The sequence below is a fragment of the Sorex araneus genome, chromosome 10, assembly GCF_027595985.1.
Source record: "Sorex araneus isolate mSorAra2 chromosome 10, mSorAra2.pri, whole genome shotgun sequence".
Lineage (NCBI taxonomy): Eukaryota > Metazoa > Chordata > Mammalia > Eulipotyphla > Soricidae > Sorex > Sorex araneus.
The window spans coordinates 45,389,549-45,408,972 of NC_073311.1; the positions used below are offsets into that span (position 1 = coordinate 45,389,549).

At 51.2% G+C, this 19,424-nt stretch overlaps 1 protein-coding gene across 1 annotated transcript; it reads left to right on the forward strand.

Moving 5' to 3' along the window:
• The first annotated feature begins 881 nt into the window (after nt 1-881).
• TDG (thymine DNA glycosylase) lies at nt 882-19,294 on the forward strand. The gene is made up of 10 exons (XM_055117954.1): nt 882-1,192; nt 5,141-5,295; nt 7,307-7,569; nt 10,085-10,154; nt 11,617-11,752; nt 11,946-12,028; nt 12,564-12,658; nt 15,758-15,929; nt 16,843-16,968; nt 17,398-19,294. Exons 1-10 carry the CDS (start codon nt 1,170-1,172, stop codon nt 17,529-17,531), a joined length of 1,257 nt encoding a protein of 418 aa, XP_054973929.1. The 5' UTR covers nt 882-1,169; the 3' UTR covers nt 17,532-19,294.
• The last annotated feature ends 130 nt before the right edge of the window (nt 19,295-19,424 follow it).

The following is a 19,424-nucleotide window of genomic DNA, read 5'->3' on the forward strand; positions in this document are numbered from 1 at the left end:
AACAAAATGGGCTACTGTGAAGAGGTCTAAGGAACCCCATCCTTGAATGGCCTCTGTCCTGTTCCTCAAATGCTAATATTTTTACATGTCCAGAATAAAATGCTGGTTTTTGTTTTACACTTCTCATTTTGCAATCACCCACATTTTTTAGATGAGGAAAGTGAAGCTCAAGATGACACAGGAGACTTTACACCCACGTTTTCTGATCTCAGAGCTGCGTTGCCCTCTCATTTCACACTACCTGACATTCGACACTTAAGTTTCGCTGCCACACCCTGAGGTGCTCCAGGGATCACTCCTAATAGTGCTCCAGGGACCGGCTGCAGAGGGGGGAGGGATGAACCCCGATTTGCCCTGCACAAGGCAAGCGCCCTACCCGTCATTATGATCCCTCGGCCCAAATTTGAAAAATTTTACTTGGGGGGGTGGGGGCGGGGAGGAAGAACACCCAGCGGTGCTCAGGGCTTACTCCTGGCTCTACACTCAGGATCACTCCTTGCCGTTCTAGGGGGACCCTCTGGGATGCCGGAGACCAAACCCCGGGTCCGCTGTGAGCAAGGCAAGCCCCCTGCCCGCTGTACTATCTCTCCAGCACTAGATGAGATTTTCTTTTCTAAGATGCTATTTTCATTCCTAATGAAATTTTGGGTGGGAGGGCCCGGATGATCCCGGTCGAACAGTAACAGCTCCACCTACCCAGCGCCCCCAGCAGGGAAGCCCTTCCTCCGCCCATCCGCCCACCACCGAGCGGCGAACAAAAGCCTAGCTCAGCAGAAGGCGGCCCCTCCCTCCCTTTCTGTCCTCCACCCTTCCCGGAAGGCCTTGCGCCGAGGAGCGGAAATACCAACGAGCGGGAGCGCGAGCGCGATTGGCCTGCCCGGCGTCACGTGACGAGGAGGGCGGGGTCTCTGGCACTGCGCGGCCGGAAGCGTCCCGCGGCCGGGGAGAGAGTGGGTAAGAGGGCGGGGGGGAGGGGGAGACTAGCCGCTTGGGGGAGGAGCTTGAGCGCCAGCCGTCGTCTCCGTTCTGCCAGCAATCGGGTCCGCGTCTCTGGTGACTGTCATACAGCTTCAAGTCCTTACCTCGCGGCACTACAGACTCCCACCTCCCCTCACCGAGTCGTTTACGCTTGCCCGACAAGAGCGATCCCCGGCGATCGGCGGCAGGGAATGGAAGCGGAGAACGCGGGCAGGTAAGGCCGGGGCGGAGCGCCGCCCCTCCCCCGCGCCCCTTCGCGGATGGCCGGCCGGCGGGCGCGCGCACGCACGCGAGGGGCCTGAATGGTCGCGGTCGGCGGGTGCGCGCACGCACGCGAGGGGCTCGAACGGTCGCGGTCGGCGGGCGCGCGCACGCCCGCCAGAGGCTTTGATGGTCGCGGGCGCGCACGCACGCCGGGGTCGCCGGGGTCGCGGCCGGCGGCTGGCGCGCGCACGCACTCCCGGGTCGCTGGGGCCGCGGCCGGCTACAAAGGAGGCCCGGGTCGCGCGTGCGCGCCGCGGGTCTGCCAGGGACCCCCCCCCCCAGCTGCGGCGCGGCCGTACCCAGCTCCTGGGGCTTTCCCCGGGCTTCTAGCGAGATTTCAAGACCGCTTGAGTGGGCAGCCGGCGGTGTCCGGGCCACAGTCACTCCCGGCGCCTCCCTGGCGCCTCCGCACGGCGTGACCCGCCTCCTACGCCAGCCCTCGGCGCTTGCAAGGCGCGTAGGTGGCCCACGGGCTCCGAGGCCCGTCCCCAGGGAGTCCCGCTTCTGGCCTCTGGGAGGCACTTGGGGACGGGCTCGGGGCTCTGCCTTGAGTCCGCCTCGTGGAGGAGATGGGGAGCCTCGGACACACCACCTAGCCGGGGAGCTGGTGGTCGACGTGGGGGTGATTGACATTGCTCCGAGACTTCATGCCCTCTCCGGACCCAGGGGGCCCTGGCCCCTGGGCTTCAGCAGGAAAGGCTCTGGGTCCGTAGAGGGGACCCCAGGGGATCCCACGAGCTGTGGGTCTGTCTGTGGAGTGGGAGGCAAGAGTAGGAAAAGGAGATGCACGCAGTAAAAAGCACCCTTGCCTGGCTCTAGAGGCTCGAATGAATGAATCACTGCGAGTTCTTTTCCAGTGTCTTTGCCTAAATTCTCTTTCGTTGGGGGAGGAAGATCGGGGGCACAGCCCCAGGTGCCCAAGGTGCTGCTCCACGGCTCTGCGCCCAGGGATCTCTCCTAGACTCCTGGGAAAGGGGAAAATCATTTGTGGTTGGGCTCTGGAACCTGCGTAGGCAACGTTCAAGGCAAGCGCTTTCCCAGCTGGGTCCCTCATTTTTCAAGTAGTTGTTGTTTGGGGGGCCACACCTCAAGGCATATCTATTCCTGGCTCTGGACTTAGGGTTAGGGATGGCGCCCAAAGGGGCTTGGGAACCATATGTGGTGCCAGGGATCAAACCCCCGTCGGCTGCGTGAAAGCAGATAAAGCAAGAGCCTTATCTGCTGTACTCTCTTTTCCCAAATTTTTTCCCCAGGAAAGAATCGCTTTATTAAAGAACAGTATTCCCCAAGAACTCTGGGAAATCACAACATTGGCACAGAATCGAAACCTGGGTAAAGCCTATCATCAGATAAATGACACCTTTGAGTGGCTTACAGTGCAGATTATCTCTCTCCCGAGCAGTGTTTAGCTGTCTTTTTTGGGGGGGGCACACCCATCCATGCTCATGTCTCCAGCCCCCTTCCCCTTTGAATTTTTAGACATCCCCTTCCTAAATAAAAAACACTGCATTTCACTCCTTGACCAGAAAGTACAAAGTCAGGGGTGACAGAGAACTACTCCCTGGGGATCATCTGAGGTCAGAGTCATTCAGAATCACAAGGACAGACTGAATTCTCCCAATTTCCTGGGGTAAGCTTTTGCAAACAAAAACTCGATGATACTATAATATTAGGACTGCTAAACACAAGCCAGGGAGACATTACAGGGGTTAAGCAGGCCGGCCCACATATGGTTCCTGGGCACCGGCAGGATTCCTCAGTGCAGAGCCCAAAAATAAAAAAAAAAGTTCAAAGAGGAAAACATTCTGTAGGTAGGGACTTTTTCTCTTTTTTGATTTTTGTCAGAGAAAAAATAGCCTGTGCGTCGTGACATGCATTTGCAGTTACTAACGGGGAAAAGGAGGAGGACCAGAATGTTTCTAATGAATGAAGCATGAGGAGGACATTTTCTGGGGACGGAAAGGACACTATAGCAGTGACAAGTGACAGCAGCCCTGAGTGCAGGGAAGATCAGCCCTCAGTGGTCAGTCTTGTAGAGATACTCCTGGGTGGGGTGGCTCTGAGGTTGGGGGGCACCATGCCTTCCCCAGCAGAAGCCGAGCAGGAGGTCCGGACCTCCCTGACTTCCCTGCCTCTGAGATCCAATTCGAGAACAGGCCTGGAAGGGGACTCCATGACTTAGGTCTTGCCCAGGGCCAGGGGAAGGCCGGGACCTCTGTCCCGGGTCTCTCTGCACACTGCCCACTGGACGGAATGAAAAAGAACAGAGACATTTTGGCTTTTCTGCCTCATTCAGTGGCGTGGTCTAAGTAGAGGTGATGGAAACCCTCTAATTCTCCTGTGCTAAGAAAGCTGTCTTTATTGGGCAAACTGTTCTTAGACACTTTTTTGCCACCCTGTTTGAAGTGTTTTGACTGTTCCCATTTTACCTGATGGGAAAGTTGGGGTGGGGACAGGGAGGGGTTGCCTGGGGAGTGAGTACAGAGGGTTAAGATGCTTGCCTTGCACACAGCCTCCCAGGGTGTGATCCTGAGCTCAGAGCCAAGAGTAAGCCCTGGGCATTGCCAGGTGTGGCCCCAAAACAGAAAATGTGGGAGGGAGGAGGAGAGTGAAACCGCGGTTAAGGAACTTGCCTTTAGAGATACCAAATGGCAGAGGGGAAATGTGATTCCGGGCACTCTGGCCTGCCAGGGTGCTTTTAAAATGTGGTCCTGGTGACATGCACTTCTCTGGGTGAAAGGGGGCCGCCTGCAGTGCGAGGGGAAAGCCCCCAGCGCTGAGAGGCGGAGGGCACCAGAAGAGAGCCCCCTCCGGCTGGGGTGGCCACAGTAAAACCCGCAGAGGCGCACGGCGACGGGAGATCCAGAACCAGCACCCAGGCAGAACCTCACGTTGCTAGAGAACATTAAGTTACACTGGAATGGGGGTGGGACCAGGGAGACGCCGGCCAGAGTGCAGAGACTGCAAACTCTTCAGAGCTGCGGCCCCGCCAGGGAGCTGCTCCCGCAAATACCGTCCCTGAGCACCACCAAGGCGGGCGCCCTCTTGCACCAAACAGACTGAGGATGAGGGGCACGAGAGATGCCATCGGGGCTAATGTGCTTCCCTTGTTTGTGGCCCACCTGAGTGTGGTCCCCAAGTCCCACCGGGAGCAGCCCCGAGAACAGAGTGCATCCCCCTTCCCCCCCCAAAAAAAAAAGAAAAGCTGAGGGCTGGAGAAATACCCAGCAGACTGGAGCGCCTGCTTTGCAGGTAGGAGGTCCCAGTTTAGCCAGGGGCATCACGAGCAACCCCGCCCCTGATCCTCCTGGGAACCTGATGAACAACATGGTCCTCACAGCAAATAATACTGTACTATATTCTTGGAAGTCTTCAATTGACCCGATAGGCCTTTTGTTGGGCAGGGGGTGGGGCGCAGCCTGTAATCTTGGCAGTGCTCAGGATTACTCCTGGCTCTGCGCTCAGGTATCACTCCTGAGTGGGCTTGGGGCACCGTACAGGGTGCTGGAGGTTGAGCCAAGGCTGGCCATGTGCCGGGCAAGCGCCCTACCCACTACACTCGTTCTCTGGCCCCTGAGAACAAGGAGGCCCTGTGATTGTAGGGGGGAGGGAGGAGCTCCATGAGAGCAGTCAGATCAGGCACCCCTGCACTGTTGCTGCAGCTGAGAAGGGGTGGAGTTACAGTGGAGGGTTGAAGAGGATCCTAGTAGCGGGAAGAAGAAACTCCGAAGGTAGAAACAGTATCTTTGTATTCCTTAGTGGTTCCCATCGGGGAGGAGAGGGTGAAGGTTTTCTCCTCTTGTCGCCCCAGTTTCCTACCTGGAGCCTGGAGGTGCTGAGACCTCCCTGTGCTGCGTGCTCCTCTCCTTGTCCCGCTCACGCTTCCTTGTGCTTTCAGCTGTTCCCTTCAGGTTCCGCCTTTCTATTCGTTCCCATTTCCACCAGCGATGGCCGAGGCGCCTGCCCCCATGGTACCGAGGGAAGAGCCGATGCCTGAGGAGCCAGCGCCGGCCGAAGCCCCGCTGCCCGCCCCGGCGGAGGAGCCCATGCCAGGTACTCCGCTCGGGACACTTGAGGACGGGCGCCGTCTCGCGAGGAAAGTGCTCAGGGCCAGGGAGAGGCTGCAGGCCGAAGGCGCTCGCCATGTCAGTCCCCGGCACCACACGGTCCCCGAGCACCTTCGGGAGCAGCCCCCAAACACAGAGCTGGGAGTAACCGCTGAATGATGCCAGGGTGCCCCAAATCACGCGCATGCATGATTGCGCGCACAGAAACGCTTACAAAAAATTTAGTGATAGATTTTAGCATTAAACTCTTGCTTTGGGTACCAAATATGTGCTAAAATCTACTAGTCTAGGGAGGAAAGAAATAAGTCGGTACACTAAGCAAGAGGAATGGACCGCCGGAGAGTCCTGGGGCCAGCAGCTAACTCAGACGAGGCTCAGAGCGTCCCTGGGGTCGGCCTCTAACTCAGGCCGAGGCTCAGAGCTCTGAACGGGCTCCCGAGGAGACAATGGCAGGAGCACAATCTGGGCCCTGGATATGGCCTGGCCGAGACACTGATGGGAGGAGCGTGATCCCGTTACAGACCAGGGGATCAAACACGTAAGCAGCGGGTGACTTGAGTACATTGACACTTAAGACAGCAGTCTGGGCTAAGGTCGAGGATGAATTGGCAGGATTTGGAGGCATGAGATGGGATGAGAAACTGCTTGGGTCAGCTGGGGACCAAGGGAGGCGACCCTGACCGGGTGAAGGAAGACAGAGGAGGGAGAGTGACCCGGCCGGGCCGTGCTGTGGGTCTCACGGAGGCCAAGGGAGAAGTGGCACCCGGGGAGTAATCCCAGGGTCCTATCCCCGGCTGTTGATAGCGAAGGCGCCTGCCACTGACTGAGAGAAGAGAAGAGGCAGGGAGGGTAGGTTTGGGTATGTAGGGGGGGCGTGGGGAGAGTCAGCACATTCTGCAGCGATGTTTTGTGAGGAACATGCTGGAATACCCCCACTGCCTTTCCTGGTCAGGGAATGGTGGACAGAGATGGATTCCCTGCTCAGGAGGTGCTCAGGGCAGTGACGGGGGGAGGGACGGGAGGCGGGCATGACAGGGAAGGAGATGAGATGGTGAGACTCAGAGGTAAGAAATCCTAGGCTTCCCCGCCCCTGCCCGTAATGCCAGGCCAGGAGTTCTTGACCAAGGGAGATTTTGCATCCCTAAGAACACCTGGTGGTGGGGCTGGAGCGATAGCACAGCGGCTAAGGCGTTTGCCTTGCGCGCGGCCAACCCGGTTCGAATCCCAGCATCCCATATGGTCCCCTGAGCACCGCCAGGAGTGATTCCTGAGTGCAAAGCCAGGAGTAACCCCTGTGTATCGCCGGGTGTGACCCAAAAAGAGAAAAAAAAAAACACCTGGTGGTGTTGGAGACACTTCTGTTATTCTTTGGTCTTTGGTCTATACTCAGCAGTGCGGGGGGTTGCTTCCAGCTCTCTGGGGGCCACGCAGTACCCTGGCTTCCCACGTGCAGAGCCTTTGCCGGCCATCTCCTGCCTCTGCCACATCCCTAAAGCAGTCCGCCCCTGTCTGAGACTCCACTGCTGAAATCAGGGGGGGAGGTGCTCTCTTGGAATGGTTTTTTCGTATACGTTTTTCTCTCAAGGAGGCAGCAGCAGGCCTACATGTGGCAGTGCTCAGGGATCACTCCTAGTAGGGCTCGGGGGACCATTTGGCATGCCAGGGATCTAACCTGAGTCAACCACCTGCAACGCAAGTGCCCTGCCTGCTTACTTTCGCTCCAGCCCTTCTTTCTATGTATTTTTTCTTGGCAGGTATGGAGGAAGGGGGGGAGCAGTTGGTATGATTGGGAACCAGGTACTTTATTATTCTGGAGGCTTTGTCCCTAGAACATCTCAGAGGAGGGGGTGTTGGGTTCACATGGATCCAGTCTGAGGATATGAAGGATAGAGAATACCTGCAGAAAGGCGAAAGGGAAGGGTGACTTCTGAGAAAGCTGTCTAACGTTTGTACATTTAAGTTTTCTGCGAATTATCATGGAGACATCTGTGTTTCAGAGGCCCCAAGAGGAAGAAAAAGGAAACCTAGAGCAACACAAACCAAAAAGCCCGCGGAACCCAAAAAGAAGGCAGCAGAACCCAAAAAACCTGCTGAGGCAAAAAAATCTGGCAAATCCAAAAAATCAAAAGACAAGCAAGAAAAAATCACAGATGCGTTTAAAGTCAAAAGAAAAGTAGACCGTTTTAATGGCGTTTCAGAAGCTGAGCTTTTGACAAAGACTCTCCCCGACATTTTGACGTTCAATCTGGACATCGTCATTGTAAGGATTTTTGCCCTCCTTTGGTCCGATAAAATAGTGTTGGTGGGTTGTAACTTGGCTTGACCGTTTCCGTCTCTATTCGGTCGTGCAGTATGTCAGGACCTTTTCTGAGAAGCCTTTTCACCATGAGTGGCATCACTGTCACGAGTGGGTGGGACGTGGAGCCTGTGAGAGGGGTTGGCAGGGGCGGGCGAGAGCTTGGATGTGCCTTTACCTTCCTAAGCCTCAGTTTCCTCAGTGAAGCAGGGATAACAGCTCCTCCCTCCTGGGGGTGCAATTTTTTTTTGTTTTTTAATTTTTTATTGAGTCACCATGTGGAAAGTTACAAAGTTTTCAGGTTTAAATCTCAGTTATACAATGCTCGAATACCCATCCCTTCACCAGTGCTCATATTCCACCACCAAGAATCCCAGTATAGCTCCACCCCGCCCCCTCACACCCCTAACCCCCCCATGCCCCTAGCCCCCCACCCTAAACCCCCCTCCCCCCCACCTGTGTAACTAATAAATTTCACTTTACTTTCACTTTGATTGCATACAATATTTCAACAAAACTCACTATTATTGTTTGGAGAGTCTCTCCCCTAAAGTCAGACCTGCTGAAAAGGAAGCATTAGATAATTTGTTTTCCATTGCTGAGGATAAAGAGGTATGAGGTCGAGTGACCACACTTAGCGGCCTCTCAGTTTTGGGTTTCTGTAATTTAGTATTTTAGTAACTAAGTCCAGAGAGATATCTGCCAGAAGTTGCATTGTTGCCAACTTGTACTTCTCAGTTACATTATATTCCACATATGAGTGCAATCTTTCTATGTCTGTCTCTTTCTTTCTGACTCATTTCACTCAACATGATACTTTCCATGTTGATCCATTTATATGCAAATTTCATGACTTCATGTTTTCTGACAGCTACATAGTATTCCATTGTGTAGATGTACCAGAGTTTCTTTAACCAGTCATCTGTTTGGGGGCACTCAAAGTCACTCAGATTGCAAGTGCTTTGGGTCCCAAGGGCTGGGGGTCAGGTGAGCTGCTTGCTAGGGGCTGGGGGCGGCCTCGAGGTTGCTCCGGGCTCAGGTTGCTTGAATGTTCCACCACCTCCAGCCTAGGTGGGTGCGGGTAAAGGAATTTATTGGGGTGGGGGTGAGCCTCTGGGTCACACGCAGTGGTGCTCAGGACTTCCTCTTAGCTCTGCACACAGGGTTCTCTCCATGGCGTTCAGGAGACCGTATGAGGTACTAGAGATTGAACCCAAGTGGGCTTGGGCCGGGCAAGAGGCCTCCCCACTGTACTATCTCTCTGGTACCTTGATAGAGTATTTTTTAAGTGTTAGGATATTTTTGGTTTGGTTTGGTTTGGTTTTAGGGCCACAGCTGGCCATGCTAAGGGGTTGCTCCTGACTCTGTCCTCAGAAATTACTCCTCGTGGTGCTCGTAAAGTGCCAGAGGTGGAACCCCAGTTGACAGCCTGGAAGATGAGCACCCTCCCTGCTGTACTATCGCTCAACCCTCTAGAATTGCTTTTTTAAAACCAAAAATAGCAAAGCAGCCAAGCAAGTAACCATAGGTTGTGTGTGTGAGGCACTGGGCCAAAAAGAATCTGGCAAATCAAAAGACAAACAAGAGACATGTTTGTCTTTTTATTTTTATTTTCGACCACACCCAGCAGTTCTCGTGACTTACTCCTTGCTCTGTGCTTAGGGATCACTGGCAAGTCTCAGGAGACTGTACGGGGTGCCAGGGATTGAACTTAGGTCTGCTGCATGCAAGGCAAGCTCCCTACCCATTGTTACCACTTTACTTGTACAAGTACATTTGAAGTCAAAAGAAATAGACTTTTTGGCTAGACCCGACGGTGCTCAGGAACTATTCCTGGCTCTGTGCACAGGGATCATATAGACGCCAGAGATCAAACCAGGGTCGACTACATGCACAGCAAGTGCCCTACCTGCTGTACACTCTCTCCAGCATCAGGGGCGGGTGGTGGGTACACAGCACAATGTAGGATACCAGGGATTGAACTGAAGCAGCCACAGGGAAGGCAAATGTCCTGCCTGCAGTACTGTCTCTCTAGCTCCGAAATGGTTGCTCTAATGGTATTTCAGGAGCTGAGCTCTCGACAAGACTCTCTCTGGCATTTTGACATTCACGCTGGACATTGTCCTTGTTCCCTGGGCAGTAGCTGCATCATCTTCTGACAATAGAGCATGGTGGCTAGAGCTGGAGCTTCTTGTTCAAGAGAGGGCTGCGTGGGTGTTGGGCTCTGGGCTGGATCCCCGACGTTTCACAGTCCCTCAAGCACTGCTGGGCCGGGTAGTACAGCAGGTAGGGCATTTCCCTTACACGTAGCTGACCCAGGCTCAATCCCCGCCATTCCATATGGTCCCCTGAGCATTGCCAGCAGTAAGCCCTGAGCATCGCCGGGCATGGCCCCAACCTCCCCCCAACTACCATAACCCAAGATGTGTTAGCATAATGATGATGGTGATCTAAAATGTGTAAACATTTTGTTTTATAGATTGGCATAAACCCCGGACTCATGGCTGCTTACAAAGGGCATCATTATCCTGGACCTGGAAACCATTTTTGTAAGTGGTTAATTTTTACTAGTTTTTAAAAAGTATTCCTTTTTTTAAACCAAACCATCTTGGTTAAATTACAGATACGGGTTAATGGGAATGTGGTTTATGGTGCAGCACTTACCTTGGCACCTGTGAGGTGCTGGGTTCAGTTCCCAGCACTATGAAGAAGAAACTACATATATGTCTACATTACATGTACCTCTTTCCTCTGTATGTATATGAAACTAAAGGCTAGAGATATGTCACTGAATATTTCTCAGTGTTCTGGTCTGGGGGCCACGTTGGGCTCAGCAGTGGTTCTCCGTGGCGTTAGGGTGCCAGGGCTCGAACCCCAGCTGCTGGATAGTGAAATACATGCTCAGCCTCAAAAGAATTCTCTAGCCACTCATTAAACAGACACCCAGCGGTGCTCAGGGCTAATTCCTGGCTCAGCTCTCAAGAATCACTCCTGGCGATGAGCATACGTGGTGCCAGGGATTGAACCCAGGGCAACCATGTATAAGGCTGACGCCCTACCTGCTATACAGTCTCCAGTCCCTGAACGTTTTATTTCAAAAGTTTTGTTTTTTGAGGGGTCCCAGCTAGCAGTTACTGGGGCTGACTCCTGGCTCTGGTTTCACAGATCATTCCTGGCAAGGTTTGGGGACCCCTATGGGGCCCCAGGGATAGAACCCCAGGTTAGCCACATTGCTAGGCAATCATCTTACCTGCTGTACCTTTCTGACTCAAGGCACGGCCTTCTGGCTTTTGTTTGTTTGATTTTGGGCCTCACCCAGAAGTGCTCAGGACTGACTCCTGGCTCTGTCCTCAGGGATCACGCCTAGCCAGGTGCAACCAGGCCAGGCCATATGCAATGCAGGCACTTTTCTCTGGCCCCATTGTTTAAAACTTTGACTTATGAAAGTGGAGGGATTTGTCTTGTTTGAATTATTTTACATGATTTTGCTGTTTTTGTTCTTACTACCAGCATAGTAACAGTAGCACATCATTTTGCCAGTGCAGACAGAATCCTGACCTTGTGTGATCTCTGCTGATCTTACCCCCTGCAAGGGATGAAGCCCTTTGCAGTTCAGGTTGCAATAAATCCTTAAGATGTGACTGAGGACCAGGGATGTGGGCCAGTGGCCCAGCGCTTGCTTTGAATGTGTGAAGCCCTGGGTTCTGGTCCCCAACACCACATAAAAATAAAATAGAAAAAAAATGAAGACAAACACAGTAGTTCATAAAGCAAAAGCCTGGGGCTGGAGCAATAGCACAGCGGGTAGGGCATTGGCCTTGCACACGACCGACCTGGGTTTGATCCCTAGCATCCCATATGATCCCCTGAGCACCGCCAGGAGTAATTCCTGAGTGCAGAGCCAGGAGTTACCCCTGTGCATTGCTGGGTGTGACCCAAAAAGCTGGGAAAAAAAAAAACAAAAAAGCCCCAAAAATCTTTTTCGAATTCTCACCTGGATTCTCTCTCCAGGGAAGTGTCTGTTTATGTCAGGGCTGAGTGAAGTTCAGCTGAATCACATGGACGACCACACGTTACCGGGGAAATACGGTATTGGGTTTACCAATATGGTGGAAAGGACCACGCCAGGCAGCAAGGATCTTTCCAGGTAAGAGCTTCACCCCTTAAGGCTGGACTTGGCTGCTGGGCCGCCCTCCAGTGTCCCATGTCACCTGGCCCAGGCTAGGATGGATGTTACTGATGATATTCTATACTGAGTATAGCGTGATCTTTCATTGAAAGCAGCTTGAATTTCTCATTTTATAAGTGCTGCCAAACTTTTATTTTATTTTATTTTCCAGTAAAGAATTCCGTGAAGGAGGACGTATACTCGTGCAGAAGTTGCAGAAGTATCAGCCAAGAATAGCAGTGTTTAATGGAAAATGTAAAGTTTATTTTTAGTTTACTGTTTTTGCCCTGGGGCCACACCCGGCAGTGCTCAGGGCTCTCTCCTGATTCTGCAGGATCATTCCTGGTGGGATCAGGAGACCATATGGGGTGCCAGGGAACAGACCCGGGTCACTGCACGCAAGGCATGCACCCTGCCCATTGGACCATCTCTCCGGTCCCCCACTTTTGTTTTATTTTGATTCTTGGTACCATGGATCAGACCCAGAGTCTTGCAAATGCAAAGCATGTGTGCTGTTCCTGGGCTGCGTCTCTGGCCCACGACTGCCTTTGAAGTTTGTTCTGTTTTGTTTGGGGGTGGGGGGTGTTTGACCCACATCTGTGGCTGCTCAGGGGCTGCTCGTGTCTCTCGGGAGTGGCTGGCTGCAAGGGGTGCTTGGGGAACCGTATGTGGGCTGGGGTTTTGAACAAAGGTCGCCGCATGCCAGGCAGCGACCCCTGTGGCCCTACTTTTGAACTTTCTGTTAACACGATGGGAAAGTTAATGATGCTCTGTTTGTGTTCCATTTTAGGTATTTATGAAATATTTAGTAAAGAGGTTTTCGGAGTCAAGGTGAAGAACTTAGAGTTTGGACTTCAGCCCCATAAAATCCCAGACACAGAAACTGTAAGTCCTTAAACTCGTCTGTCTACAATGAACCTCCAGCAGGAACATTCGCTAGCTGGTGCCTTTTTAAAATTTGTCCTACCCATTGTATTTGTCTTGACTAGTAGTTGGGAATTCACATAGCATCACAAACGGCAATGAGTTTATTTTTCATTAGTGAATCACCGTGAGGTGCAGTTACAAACTTAGGAACTTTCATGTTTGCATTTCAGTCACACAGTGATCGTTTACATCCCTCCACCAGTACCCATTCTCCTCCACCAATGTTCCCAGTATCCCTCCCACCACCACCACCCCAACCCCCACCACCCCACCCTGCCTCTGCGGCAGGGCATTCCCTTTTGTTCTCTCTCCTTTTGGGTGTTGTAGTTTGCAATAGAGGTATTGAGTGGCCATCATGTTCAGTCTATAGGCAGTGAGTTTTTAATCATCTGGCTCCTCTCTGGAGAGGAACTAGCTTGTGGCCTTTAAAATGTATTTATGTATTTGTTAGCTTTGTAAAGATATAAGACTACGTGCTGTCATAGAATGTTTATATGCTTGGCATATCCTTGTCTAAATCAAGTTGATCGGCCCTTTCAGTTGTGAAACAAACATGTAATGACACACCTAACTAGTAAAATTGCTAATTGCCCATTTATCTGTCTTAGCCCGGTTTTACTAGAGCCGTAAAAATAAGGCAGCCTGGCCTCAGAGTGGCATTCAGTAAGCCTGACTTGCCTTCCGTGCTTTCATTTTACACATAAATTCATGAAATCACATGCTGGTTTTCAAACTTAATCATGTCCACCGTGCTTCTGCGGGCATTTGCCCTAAAGCCTTCACCTTTCTTTCTCCCTCCTTTCCCCTCATGGACGTGTTGCAGGGGGTGGTGTGCACGGTCGGTTGGTTACTCACACATCAGGCCAGGACTCCCCAGTGACCACTGTCCCTGGCTGCCTGCGCACGTTTTGTGCCCGCCTCGAGCCCGATGCCTGGGATTGAACCTGCAGCCTCTGGCCCGTAAGAATGAGCACCTGGCCACCTGCTTTCCCGTCGGGATCGCTGGTAGTCACCAGAGGGCACTCAGTCGGCACTCAGTCCTCAGGGTCCTTGGCTGGACATCTCCTGAGCTTGGGAGACCCCAAAAATAAAAACAATTTTTTCAATAGCTTGTGGTATGGAGGCTAGTTTTAAAATTGCAACAACAAAATTGTGACTCAAAATTCTGTTATCCAGCAGACTCTTTTGCATATTGTATATTTTGTTATAATCTATAAAGGGTTTTTTTTTGTTTTTTTTTTTGCCATTCTCTAGTGTGATGAAAGCAAATGTCTTCTTAGCGATTCTACCTCTAGGAATTTATCCAGCTTACATATTCACTCAAATGCAAAATTCAGTATGTACGAGTTTTTTCATTATAATTTTATAATATCGAAAGACTGAAAACACGGGGCCGGAGAGATAGAACAGCGGGTAGGGCACTTGTCTTGTACATAGCTAACCCGGGTTCAATTCCCAGCATCCCATATGGTCCCCTGAGTCCCCCAAGAGTGATTCCTGAGTGCAGAGCCAGAAGTAATTCCTGAGCATTACTGAGTGTGGCCCAAAATACCCCACCTCCCCCCGCACCACCACCACCAAAAAAAAAAAGAAGACTGAAAAGAACCAAAGGTTCACAGCTGGACTCTGGTTAAATCAGGTACAAAAAGTTTTCCAGCTGCGTTCCACTTCCAGCCTGTTTCCTTCCTGTGTCCCCCATTCTCCTGGTTGACCCCTACTCCCGTCGTGGTCCCTCTCTTAATGTGATTTTCACCTGCCCCCTGGAATGTCCTGGGGACTGTGTAGCCTCTGCTGAAAAACAGTTTACAATGACAAAAGAAGTTTGTTTTTTGTTTTTTTTGTGTTTTGTTGTTGTTGTTGTTTTTCTTTTTTGGGTCACACATGGTGATGCACAGGGGTTACTCCTGGCTTTGCACTCAGGAATCACTCCTGGCAGTGCTCAGGGGATCATATGGGATGCTAGGAATTGAACCCGGGTCGGCCGCATACAAGGTCAAACGCCCTACCCGCTGTGCTACCGCTCCAGCCCCAAAAGAAGTTTGTTTTTTAAAGTTTCTTTGGGGTCATACCTGACGATGCTCAGGATTTAGTCCCGACTCTACACTCGGGAATTACTTCTGGAAGTCCTCAGGGGGCCTTATGGGATCCTGGGGGTCGAACCATGTGCAAAGGCAAATGCCCTTCCCACTGTACGTTCTTTCAAGCCCAAGAAGATTCAATTTTTACTCTAATACAGATGTTACAGAATCAGCTCTGAGATGCGTTAGTGAATGAAAAAAAGAAAAGCGTGTGTTTGTAGGGGTGAGGGAGGAGAGAAGACACAAGCATTTGTGTCTTGGTGGAATACCTCTAAGCCTTGCTAACACTAGGGGAAAGCTCTCAGGATGGACTTAAGGGGGAGGACTTCTATTAAGACTGTTATTTAAAAAAAAGACAGTTGGGGCTGGAGAGATAGCACAGTGGGGAGGGTGTTTGCCTTGCACGCGGCCGACCCGGGTTCGATTCCCAGCATCCCATATGGTCCCCTGAGCACCGCCAGGAGTAATTCCTGAGTGCAGAGCCAGGAGTAACCCCTGTGCCTTGCCAGGTGTGACCCAAAAAAGCAAAAAAAATAAATAAATAAAAAAATTAAAAAAAGACAGTTATTAACATGTGAATTAGTAGGGGGGAGCCTCATTTGCTGGGGGGTATTTGACATTCTCATGAATAAAGACTACAGATATAAACTCAGCACTATTTTATTTATTTATTTATTTATTTATTTATTGGTTTTTGGGTCACACCTGGCGATGCACAGGGGTTACTCCTGGCTCTGCACTCAGGAATTACTCCTGGCGGTGCTCAGGGGACCATATGGGATGCTAGGATTTGAACCCGGGTCGGCCGCGTGCAAGGCAAACGCCCTACCCGCTATGCTATCACTCCAGCCCCGTCAGCACTATTTTATACTGAAAGGTCTTAAATACCCAGTTGTGAATCCAAAGGGGAAAATGTCTGCTCTCAATGAGTGGATTCAGTAGGATTGTGGAACCTAACCGTGACACTTTATGGTTGTAGCTCTGCTATGTCATGCCGTCATCCAGCGCCAGATGTGCTCAGTTCCCTCGCGCCCAGGACAAAGTGCATTACTACATTAAGTTGAAGGACTTAAGAGATCAGCTGAAAGGCATTGAACGGAACACAGACGTTCAGGAGGTGCAATATACATTCGACTTGCAGCTGGCCCAAGGTCTGTCGCTACCTGCACTCTTGACTTGTGTGATGGGGGTGTGATTGCCAGATTGGGTAAGGTGATTTAAGAGCTGCAGGCAAGAAAAGCGGTTGACAGATGTCTGGTCATGGACATTAGCACTGTCAACATCTTCTCCCCAAGCCCTCCAACTGCAAGGGGTCCTCCTCCAGATAATTGGGGGCTAAGAAATGGGCGAGTGCACCCACAGCTCAGTCTTGATTCAGTCTAGTTTGTTTGTCTATTTGTTTTTTAAATTGGGTCACCGTGAGATACCAAGCTTTCATGATTGGGTTTCTGTCATACAGTGCTGAAGCACCCATCCCTCCAACTGTACAGCTCCTGCCACCGGTGCCCCCTGTATCCCTCCCGCCTCCCCCACCTCACGCCCAGCCTCTATGGCAGGCACTGTCCTTGCTGTCTGTTTCTATGGGTCTTAAAACTTAACTTAGTGTATGTTATAGCGCATTTAAGAGATGATAGGGGGCTGGAGCAATAGCACAGCGGGTGGGGCATTTGCCTTGCACGTGGCCGACCCGGGTTCGATTCCCAGCATCCCATATGGTCCCCTGAGTACCACCAGGAGTGATTGCTGAGTGCAAAGCCAGGAGTAACCCCTGTGCATCGCTGGGTGTGACCCAAAAAAAAGAGAGAGAGAGATGATAGTGCTGGGGTGGGAGCAGCAGGACAGCAGGTAGCTTGTCTTTGAATCCCCGCATCCCTACGGTCTCCTGAGCACTGCCGGGTGGGCCCAACTGCCTCCCCCCCAAAAAAAAAAAAAAAAAAGAAACCACCATAGTGATAGATATCCCGCTGTGAACATTCAAGAACAGGTATTGTTGGTGAAGATTTCTAAGTAAAACTCTCCAAAGAATTGTGCAAAATAAGTTCTGAGTCACTTTTGCTCTCACAGAGGATGCAAAGAAGATGGCTGTTAAGGAAGAGAAGTACGATCCGGGTTACGAGGCCGCGTACGGAGGCGCGTACACTGGAAACCCGTGCAGCAGTGAGCCCTGCAGCGCCCCTGCCAACGGGCTAAGTATGTGTCCTGCTCGCCCCGCTCCTTGCAGATACTTGCTTTCCTCGGGCTGAGAAGCGAGTCCTGAAAGAGGCAATTGGGACTCCTGAGGAGAGCCCTCTGGGGCCTGGAGGGAGGGCATGAGGTGAGGGGCAACGGGACTAACAGTGAAACAGTGGAGGGCTGATGCTCTACAACGTGACGAGGCAGGTTTTGAAACGATAGTACAGCGGGGAGGGCATTTGCCTTGCGCGCGGACAACCCGGGTTCGATTCCCAGCATCCCATACGGTCCCCCGAGCACCTCCAGGAGTAATTCCTGAGTGTAGAGCCAGGAGTAATGCCTGTGCATCGCCGGGTGTGACCCAAAAAGCAATAAATAAAAATCTCCTAATTTGATCATTTAAAATGTTTAAAAAGTTGAATAAACGACCCTTGTTTTCCCCCTCAGTGGCTCCCGGTGGAGAGTCGGCGCTGAGTGACATTCCAAATGGGCAGTGGGTGGCCCCGCCGTTCGCAGACCAGATTCCTGCCTTCAGTACGCCGTGCGGCACGCAAGAGCAAGAGGCGGGAAACCTGGCCTGAGTGGTGCTTCTTGGCCCTGCCGCAGCGCTGCAGTTTTAATGCAGCAGTCAGGAAGTGGCCCTCAGTTGCTGACTGAAGTATTTTATTAGCATTTTACTCGAGTGATGTAATCATGGTACAGTTGTGTAGTAGAATCAACTGTATGAACCTAAGTAGTTTGGAAAAGAAGAAGTAGGGTTTTTTTTTTTTGTATGTGAGTTTTTGTATCCGAATTAGCCATCATTCCAGCTTTTTATAAACTGTATTTCACGTATGAAGATCCTGATTTACTTTGGGGAATCACTTTTACCCTGTACTTTTTAAAAGGCAAGTGTCTGAATATTTATTTTTATGATGAACTGTGTCTAAACCTAGATCTCTACACCCTCGACCCCTTTCTATGCCCGAGCAGGGCATGTTTCTCGAGCGGTGCTGCGGGGAGGCCGGCGGCGGCCGTGTGTGCGTGGGCCCTCTGCAGAGTCGCGCGGCAGGGGGCTGTGCTGGACGGGCTCCCGGCGTCCCGGGGCACTCACTCACCTGCAGCTGAGCGCGGTGGTCAGTCTCTGGGGCAGAGAGACTGCAGGGAGGCCTGGCTGCTGCAGGGGACCCGCCCCGACCCAGCCACCCAAGCCCGGTATCGGCCTCCTCACCCGCGTGCAGAAACACCTCTGCCCGCAGGTGAGTTCAGAGACTGTCAAGGACTTCTCACTTGTGTCCGCTTCCCCTCTGTGGTGCCTTTCCCCATCTGATGGGGAAAGCACTGGAAGTCTCTCCAGATTATTTAGCCTCCTTGTCTTGAAGGACGTTCCTTGGAAACTGGTAACAAATGATTTTTCAGGCCGAGGACTAAGGTGCTAGGGGTGTTTGATCATCTGATTAAAACTGGTGCTTTTATGTACACAGATGTACCGAGACAAACAGTACAGACTTTTTCTTGCTAGGCAAACCTGATAAACCAAGTATTTAAAAATACTTTTCTTCTGCATCGTCATCTCTGCTCGTTGCCGTGGACTCGTGAACCCCGAGCTGGGTTCATTTAGAGTAGTGCTCCTTGGTGATTTGCCTGCCGCGTTTTCCATGGTGCTAGCTACACTTAGTCTGCACTACTGGAGCTGATAGAACTTAGAGCTGGGGGTCCAGAAGCGCTATGTGAGTCCATTCCCAATCTCCTCTGTCTGGGGCATGCTGTTTTTCATATGAAAATATTTATGATTTCCCCCCCCCCAGAGGTCATATGGCCTGATCTCTTTATGATAAGAGAAACCCAAGTTGTGTATCTTAATATGGTTTTTTTCCCTTAGGTGGACTGTGATAGAGTTTGTTTTCTTTCAGTCTAGGTCAAACTGTGTAGTCATTCATGTTATTGAAATCATGTACTGTACTGCTGTTTACATGGATGTTTGTGCGGGTACTTGGAAGTGCCTTGCATCAGGGATCAGGAGCAATTGAATTATTTTTTCATGGGATTATGTAAAGCATGTAACTTGTTATTGCTTTTGTATACATCTATTGAAACCTTAAAATAAATTCTCCCCCCCCCCTTTTTTTTTTGCGTGCAGAAAATAGGCCTTTAAGTAATGGCAGACACACACTAGCGTGTGGTTGTGAGGAGTTTTCCAGGCATACAACGATGATGTTTTTCCTAAGTACAATGAATGAGGAGTAAATGTTGGTATATCCTATGTGTGATACGACGGTATGACTTTCATTAAATAATATGAAAAGGTTTTAAAATTCATTTGAAAGTGATGATTTCTAAATAAAAACTACTTTAAGAAGGATTATCCTTAAGTTGCAGGTTTTTATACAAGAAGCAAGACTTAATGGTATTTTCCCCCTTAATCTCGCATCAGGCTACCTTCTGTGGTTTTTAACATGTAGAGTCATATCTATAATGACAGTCATTAAAAAATA